Consider the following 9,526-nt stretch of genomic DNA (forward strand, 5'->3'; position numbering starts at 1 on the left):
CACTGCTAGAGTCAAGCAGTGCAACTTTAGGGAAAGTTCTCCTCAGCCCCTGCAGTCCAAAAAGGAAGCCTGCCCAACACAAATGTATTGCCACAACCCCTAATTTGGGTCATCTGCAATGATTGGCCATCCATACTACAGGCCTCTACTTCAAATTATTCAGAGGAATTCACCTGCCAAATTTTTGTTAGTTTCTGTTGAACTTGCGGGATTTGCAGCATATCAGAGATATAGAACTCAGTCATATTTGGTGATTTTTTTTTATGGAGAAGGAAAAAAAGAACAGTCTTCAGGATGAATTTCAACCTTCTTTCTAAATCCAGCCAAAAGATTAGAGCTCTTGCTGATATGGTTGTAAAAATTATTTTAACATGGGCAAAATATTTTTTTTTACTAATCTTATTTGCAGAAAAAGCAGGTAGTTTAATATGAAACCATTTAAAAAAAACAAGGATTTTGGCTTGAGGCACACATCCTAGGTATAAAAGATTAACTGAAACAGTTAGCTCTAGAAAACTTATAAGCACTAAATACAGTCTATTATCTCCAGCCACAATTTTAATAAAGCTCATTAAATCATTTTTTCCTATTTTACTTTCATTGTTTGTTATATGATATTGGTGTTAATTTTCTGTTTCATTTAGAAACAGCTTATGCTTCCTGCCCAATTCAGTTATTGAAGTCATAATTCAGGGTCTTTATTGTCACCATCTTAGTTGCATGTTGTTCTGTTGCATACATTAGTTCATGCCATTCATGGACTACTGCAGTGCTAGATTTAAGCATATAAATAATCAATGACAGATGAACAGATATATAACCATTTTTAAACATACTTGTGCTGAAATCTAATTTTAAAGGTAGTTTGAATGTGTCAGGATCTTTCTGAAGATATTTTACCACCAGAGATTTGAAATGAAAAGCAAAAAAAGACTTTTAACTACCTAGAATACAAATCTAAAATTTAATGGAGTTGCGTAAAATTATTTTATTTCACCAAAATGAAAATGGAGAGGAATTAACATCATACCTAACAAAAGAACTGACTGGTTTAATTAATTTAGTGAAATGGTGATATTTTGCTTTAAGCCCAGGCAGGCTTGGTTAAGAACTTACAATATGGGTTTTGTTCTTCCTTCATCATTCCACATCACAACAGGATGCAGGGTGATTATTGTAGCTTTCATTTAGGACAGCAGACCTTGAGTTCCAAAAAATTGCCATGCTCTAGGAGAAAGCCTGAAGGTTGTAGAAAACTATGGAACCACATGTAGATATTGAATTTTATGTTTTATTTTAATGTCTTTTTAGGATTGCATTGATGTAGGCTGGTGGGAAGGAGAACTCAATGGCAGACGTGGAGTGTTTCCAGATAATTTTGTCAAGCTCCTATCCTCTGATTTTGAAAAAGAAGTAAGTGTAATTGTTTCCCTCTTTTACTTTATAATATGGAATCAAATTGGAGATGAAATTCCCCTCTAGATATGATTTATGTCATCACAAGGGATGACAAGGTCAAATGGTTCTAAATTCCTTCAAGTTTATGAAGAACTTCTTTACTGTCCAAGCCCCAAAGGCCTGGAACAGACTGCTTCCAGAGGTAGTGCAAGCACCTACTTTGGACTCCTTTAAGAGACATTTGGATGTTTATCTTGCTGGGAGCCTTTGACCCCAGCTGACTTCCTGCCCCTGGGGCAGGGGGCTGGACTCAGTGATCTTCTGAGGTCCCTTCCAGCCCTAGTGTCTATGAAATCTATGAAATTTAAATATGATACATTTAGGATCATATGAATGTAGGGCTGAAAGGGACCTCACAAGGCCATCTAGTCCAGTCCCTTATTCAGTACAATAAAAAAACAAAAATGGTCAGGGAAACTAGAATTGCTGGATAACAAGAGCATTAGATTGGATTCAAAACTTGTGGAAGAGGTGATATTTTTTATTAGACCAACTAGATATTTGCAAACAAATTATTTTATTTATTTGCAAGCTTTTGGGCGCACTCACCCTTCATCAGGCATAGGAGAGAGTAGAGATTGTAAAAGTTCTCCCAAGTAGAAATGAAAATTCGTATTAGATTGGATTAGATTCATCATTTGAGGTCATATTGTATAGTTTCTTTGAGCTATTATGTTTGCTGGTAAACCCAGTCATCCTTCCTTTTTCTGCATTGTTCTTAGAGCCCTCTGTGCTTCATTCTAAATTTAAATGAGGCAGGGTGCCTGAACATTATGGTATATTTTGCCAAGTTTGATGGTGTAATGATTATTAGAATCATTAACATGCCTCCAATACGTTTGTGATAGAACATGAAACATTAGTCTACCACCTGCTTTAGACAGATGTCATCCTGACTTGCCAGCAGCCATTGTTTAGAGAGAGAATGAAAGATAAGGGTGAAATCCAAACTGGTTTGTCTGAGTGGAGGAAGCTTGTTTCATGATGCATTTACTTGAACTGTCTTAGAATCCATTAAAAAAATTGAAAGGCTAAGAATATTTTTTCTGCTGATGCTTATCTTAAAATAGGCACAGTTATTTATTTTCCAAACACTGTTTGGAAAGCCTGTCACAGTTTGAGACAACGTGGTCGACTTTTCCTCTGTGAGAAGACTATCCCATTATTTCAGAATAATTATGTAAGTCATCAGTGATAAAACCAAGAATCACTGACACTGCCTCAAGTACTGACAGTAAAATTGGATGCTGGAGGCAACAGATTAAATAACTTGAAAAGCTTGATATCACACATGCACCAGGCACACATCCCCATCCCCCCTCCACACCCCCAATGTAATACTTATTGACGATAAAGGTGAAATTACAGCTCTGGCAAGAGGAGAAAAAATATTTCACAGAGTAAAATGTCATCCCATATCAGAGTGGATACCTTGGCTTTTAGCCCCCTAATAACAAGAAAGTGATTTTCAGAAAAGGCAGAAACCTTGAAGCTTGAGCAACTTTAGTAAGGTTGAATTTTCAAATAAAAAAAAAATGTCTTTTCTTATTTAGCCTGTCCACTGACAAAATTCCAGCACAAATGTGCTGTCCTTACAATCTAAAAATGAATAGTGTATTTAAAATTTAAATGTGGCTTGGCTGTTAGAAATATCATGAGCATAATTAATATAATAATATTGTAGATATTCAAGCATACACACTTTTCTACTTCTTTTCTCAGGGCACGAAATTCTTTTGATTTCAGACATCTCCATTCAGCACCTTTAATTTTGTTGTTCTTGCCGTATATTACCAACAAAGCCACAACATGCCTGTTTGCCTGTTTTATTTTGAAGAGCAGATTTTTTCTCTAGCCTTTCACTTTCTTCTTATTTTATATGAGGATTTTCAGAAAGATTTGTAGATATTCATCATTTCTCAAAAGCTTAAGCCATTCGAGCACTTAAATATGAAGTTAATTGTGTAAATTTAGGCATGTTTGATATTGTTTCTCTTTTCCTTAATTGACTTGCCACATCTTGAACAAGTCTGCAACATGTCTACCAATCCTGTGCTTTAACCTTCCTTCCTGTGTACTAGAGGTTTAAGTAAACTTCATATAGGGAGACCCAAAGGCACTCTGTTTTACTTCTCTTTACCCAGATATAGATTAATATAAAATAGATCTATAATATAGATTAATATAAAATAGATGAGGATATATTTTAAATTAATATCTTCACATAAGCTTCTTATATGTGTGTTCTTTGTTATGTTAAACTCTGTTAGGAGATTCTGTCTGCTTGGATAAGATTTTACTGTGTTCAAGTAAATCAAACTGAAAAATCCTTTATTAGATAGTATAGCTTATTTCCAGTGGAAGGAAGAAGAATGTAGAGAGTCAGCCTTCATGTGGGTTCTAAGTTTATAGAAATACTATATAAAAAAAATCTGTTCTTATCCCTTATATTCTGAAAATGCACATCTGTTCTTTTAAATACAGGTAGAGAAACTAGTCATACATATGACTTATTGGAAGAAAAATTTAAAGAAGACAGGCATGTAGAGTGAAAAAAGGAGTCTTCAGAACAATCTATCATGTTTGAAGCTTCTTATAGCCTGTTGAATGGGATACAAATAATGGACACTCTGGAAACTCGTCTCAGCTGTTTCTAGATAGTAAAAAAAAATTAAAAATGGGGGAGCGTGTCTTTTGTTTCTCACTTCCTTTTCAGTATCTCCCCAGAATATGTTCATGACTGTATCCTATATTTGAAGAGACATGACTAGTGAATGAAATAATTTGTCTCTTGGATTTTGAAGTGAGGAAAAGACATGAGCTTGTAAACAGAAAGTTGGGTCACTGAGATCAAAAAGTCTAAATTGTTTATAAGACCCTTTTAATGTGTTTGTAGATAAAACTTGAAGCATTCATATTATTTTTAATTCTTCTTTTCAGTCCTGTTTTAGTTCATGAGGACTATACAGGTGATTGGTGTTTTAGTAAAAAAAAACCAAACCAAACCAAAAATCGATTTATACAGTTCAATATAAATTGGAAGAAACAAGTGATTGAGTGAGCCAATATAATGAATAACATATTTGCTAATTGTCAAAAATCACGTTGTCAAATGCTTTGTCACAAAGCATAAACTAATGATGTTCAGCACAGAAGCACATTATTGTTTTTTAGAATCATCAGCTTCAAATGTGACCTTGAATTCAATTTTGCCTCTTGAACTGGAAGAGCACAGCACTGGTGTGTTTGATCTTACAGTCTGGGTGCTTTCTAGCACTAAATGCCAACATTTAAACTTCCATTCCAAGCCTTGTACCATCAATTGCAGTTTCAGTTTATCTGCAGCTCCTAATAAAGTGACCGTGCTCCATCAATGTTTATACCATAAAAGTAGCTGAAAGGCAAAGTCTTAAACTTCTAAGAGAATTGTAGGTTTATTTTATGCTAACAAATTGCCTTCAATGAAGCATCAAATGAGCAATTTACAGAAGTGATTCAAGTATTTCACCCTGGGTGTACTTATTCAGGACAGATTAAAACTTGTAAATTCTGCAAGTGGAGAGAGAAATGAAAATGTAAAGAAAGAGCTAACAATGAATACAAAATAGTTGGTCAAAAGGGGAAATAACCCAATAATGGTGGCAAATATCCATGCAAGGAAAATGAATTCCTACTTAATATTATTGATTCTGTTTCAAAAAAGAAAATCACAGCTGCCGTATATCCAAACTGCTGAATACGGCATCTGATATTCTGAATAAAATATAACAAAGGAGTCTCTGCATTTGCCCAGACACCAGAATTAGGGAGAGACAAGAACAAATCGGGTTCAGTCATTCTGAAGTCTTATGTAGGTTTTACATAGGTTATTCCTTCAAAGAAGTGTAAATAACAGGGCACTAAAGTGAAATGAGGACATACAAATAAATTATTTCATAGGCATCATCAGTTTTATGGCTTGTCAATGGAAAAAAGAGGGTTAATACATAGATTTAAAACAGCAAAGAGTAATACTTTCCAAAAGAATTGAAGGTTTTAAAGGTACATGATATATTGTATGCTGGTAACACTACAAGTGCAGTCTTTATGAAAAACTGGGTAGAATTAATTTAAAAAACAAAAAACTGAACACACAAAAGGCAAAATCAAAAACAAAACAAAAAATGTTTCCAAAAGAACCAATAGCATTATTTCCATCCTTATCCAATATGATTAATGCCAAAGGTAGAGCTCAAAATAAGAAGAGAAGATTGAAATTGCCTACCTTCTGGAAAATCAAGTTGATAAAAAAAAAAATCAGTTTGAGCACATTAATTTTGTGTGATCAGTTATTCCAGGCGTCTAGTACGCTGTTTGCATGTGGATACTTTGCAACTTTCATGTTTTCTTGATGTAGGCTTTTTGTTGCATACCTTTTTTTCCATGTCGCTTTTTTGAAAATTAAGTCCCCTCATGTGGTAGCATGTTGACACCACAGGGTTCGTTATCTGGGTTACAGCCTTGATATCAGGTGTACTGACTTTGCCATTTGAATTAATGATGAAAGTGACAACAAGTTGTCATCTTCTGTGTGGACTTTTACCCCATGGTCAGATTGGTACAGACTGTGGCGGGTTTTGCCTTAGTCTGTAGCCTGGGAGGTGGTCCTCTTCCTTGGCTGTGTAGTTTTAGTAATGTTAGTCAAGGATTTGTATGGGATGTTTTGGATAGAGATGATCCTACTTCGGCCAGGGAGTTGGACTACATGACCTGTAGAGGCCCCTTCCAGCTCTACTTTTCTATGATTCTGCATGGACCAGTATGTGCGTACCAGTGGATTTCTCAGTTATTTGCTGGTAACACTGATAGAGGCATAGAGAAATAAGGCTGGAAGGGATTTCCAGAAGTCATCTAGTCCAACCCCCTGCCTGAGGCAGGATCATTCTTTGCCAAACCATCCTATACAAACCATAATCTAAACTCCGCATAAGACTATTGCCAATCCTAACAACACAGACCTAGATCCTGACCTGCCACAGGTAAAGCAGGGGAACCAACTAAATGACCTGTAGAGGCCCCTTCCAGCTCTACTTTTCTATGATTCTGCATGGACCAGTATGTGCGTACCAGTGGATTTCTCAGTTATTTGCTGGTAACACTGATAGAGGCATAGAGAAATAAGGCTGGAAGGGATTTCCAGAAGTCATCTAGTCCAACCCCCTGCCTGAGGCAGGATCATTCTTTGCCAAACCATCCTATACAAACCATAATCTAAACTCCGCATAAGACTATTGCCAATCCTAACAACACAGACCTAGATCCTGACCTGCCACAGGTAAAGCAGGGGAACCATGGCAGCCAATGTCCCACTTCTATGAAATGTTGTCAGTATATGCTTAAGAGATCCCAGGTAGAGGCTAAGCCCCCCACTGCAGATGAAGGCAAACCCCCACAGTCCATTCCAGTCTGACCACAGAGTAAAACTCCTTCCTGATCCCAAATATGGTGATTGGTCTGACCCTGAGTGGAGGGGCAAGACCCTCTAGCCAGGAACCTCTGGCTTTGGTCCCAGTAGGAGTATTGGCATATCCCAGTCAGAGTCCCCAAAGTTGGCTGTAGCCAAGCAACACCCAATACCTCTGAGAGAGGCTTCAAAACACCTCAAGACTTATAGTGGGGGGGAGGGCAGCCAGCAAGGGAAATACCCATAGTATAGTAGAATATAGGCATAAATACACCTAGATCATTCCCAACCAGTGGCTCTGCAGTGATGGGGAGTCCACAACTTCCCTAAGCAGTCTATTCCACCACCTCACTATCCTGACAGTAAAGAAGTTTTTCCAGATATCCAGTCTAAACTCAGAAACCTTGGGTTCCATTTTCATCTGGAAGAGTGTATACTCCTACTCCAGTATTCAAAGACTCCCTAGTTGCCTGCGCAGTCCCATCCTCTGGTTTTCCGTGCCAGTCCCAGCCACTCAGACAGTATCCCTCTGATATTGCACATTAGATGGCTTCCTCCTCCAGACAGGCTGTGCAGGGGGAATCACTGTTCTTTCTTTTAGAGTCTAATACAGATGTGTCTTTACAGAGTAATCCTTCTGGTCCCCAAAATCTTGGGTTTGGAGCACTCTGTGTCACTCTTGGGGATGGTGCATGTGCCATCTGGTCAAGTCTAAGGACAGTGATAAATTTGGATGGTCTCTAAAGATAGAAACGTTGGACAGTTTTGTGTCTGGGTTCTGGCATATCTCTGAGTTTGTGCCAACTAAATTTTTAAAGGGGTGTAAGTTGGCCAAATTTGGGTGCTTGTTCTCAGGTATAGCAAAGCATAGCCTTGACATTACAACCATTTCCTGTTCGATTTCAAACCAAAACAATAGGGGTTCTGTGGCATTTCAAGCAAAAAATTCCAGTTTTTTCTAATGAGCAACCCAATGACTTCCCCCCCAAGTCTCATTCTTGGAGCTAGCTAAAACATTTCTGACAGAAATTTTCCCAAAAATGTCAGCATGAAGCAAATAAGAGGGATAGACAATTTTAGCCCACGTAGTCAAAGTTTGGCAAAATTATGAGGAACTGTAAACAGGGTTTAATAACACGATTTGTATGGATCCTTACAGGCAGGCAGTGCCACCAGTGCTGCCAGTTAAAAAGGGTATCCTTTACACAGGTGTTCAGGTGGCTAGTGACAGTGATGTGAATCCTTCAGAGTGTGAAGAGTAAGCAGGAAAACCATCCTCCACAGGAATAAAAAAGGATGTCGTAGTGGGAATATTACCTGTTTTATTTCCTTAGGTTTTTTGTGAGAGAAGTTTATTCTCCATCACTTTGACCTTTTTTTTTCCCCTTTCTTTTTAGTGTGGGTGTTAAATTGTGTGTCATCTGCTCAGGCATGGTGCCCTATTTGATTTTTGCATTCACTCCAAGGCATTTACAGCATGTGTCAGTATGGCTGTCACACACATACATATAAACACAAAAGGAAAAAACCACCCCAGGAGAGGAGAAACTGTTTTGGAACTGATTCAATGATCAGATTTATTTAGCGTGCACAGTGTAGCAGCCCCATTGGAGGGAGGGTGATAACAAAGGAAATAAATGACAAATAGAAGGCCATTGATGTGAATAATTAGTTTCATTTCATCAGGCACAGAAAGCCTTATTACCTATTCTTTCCAAATGGGATAACCACCATATAGTTTAAGTGACAAATGTAACCTCTAGAATATTTCCTGCATTCTGCATTTATGCCCCAGCAGAGTCTAAGAAACACATTGTAGCTCCTGCCATTCCCACTTGTTTTTCCAAGTGGTGTTTGCTTTTTACAAGGTTAAATCTTAATTGCATAGATTGCTTCAGTATATAAAAAGTCATTGTTTTCAATGATCTGAAGCCACTTAACAATTGAGGGTATTTTTTCCTAAAATAATATTATAATTGTAAAACTAGTAAAGTGGCATTTTATTAATTAATTTCGATTCATTTATTGTAACACTTCTTAATGAATGTAGTACTAGGAAACTGCATGACTGCCTCAAAACTTAAAGGCTTTGATTTATTTTCAGTGTTGTCTGATTACATCAAGACTTGAATGTGTATAAACACTTTCGAGCAAACTGTCATCTTTTTTTTTTTTCTTTTTTTTCTTTTTTTAACTTTAGAGACCTAAGAAACCACCACCTCCATCAGCTCCTGTCATCAAACAAGGGTCAGGTAAGGTGTTACTGATCTCATCTACCACACTTTAGTTGACATATCTAATTCAAAATGCATGTATTTACAAATTTAAATTGAAGTCATTAGCATAAAAAAAATGTACAAAAAAATTTCTTGACCATAGTAAATAGAATCAAAACAAACAATTAAATGAGCCTGAAAGATTGTGGTCTGCCTTTTAATAGATTGCAAATGAACAGAAGGAGGGCGTGTGTACCAATGTTTACTTGAAAATACTATGTTAAGAGCTTAATTCTGATATTTATAGTTTCAGAGTAGCTAGGGTCAGGAGGGACCTAAACAGATCATCTAGCCTGACCCCCTACCACAGGCAGGAATGAAAGCTTGGATCACCAGAACCCCGACAGGT

The 9,526-nt window shown here is 37.1% G+C and overlaps 1 protein-coding gene across 2 annotated transcripts in view; it reads left to right on the plus strand.

The window, feature by feature from the left end:
- The window catches only part of SH3KBP1 (SH3 domain containing kinase binding protein 1), a 343,403-nt gene that overhangs the window by 287,628 nt on the left and 46,249 nt on the right, over positions 1–9,526 (plus strand). For both annotated transcript variants that reach the window (XM_025201103.1, XM_025201104.1), the window contains 2 exons: positions 1,312–1,413; positions 9,102–9,153. In XM_025201103.1, the coding sequence (XP_025056888.1) occupies positions 1,312–1,413; positions 9,102–9,153 (154 nt within the window). The remainder of the gene's footprint in view (positions 1–1,311; positions 1,414–9,101; positions 9,154–9,526) is intronic.

This window comes from Alligator sinensis, unplaced genomic scaffold, assembly GCF_000455745.1.
Source record: "Alligator sinensis unplaced genomic scaffold, ASM45574v1 scaffold583_1, whole genome shotgun sequence".
NCBI lineage: Eukaryota > Metazoa > Chordata > Crocodylia > Alligatoridae > Alligator > Alligator sinensis.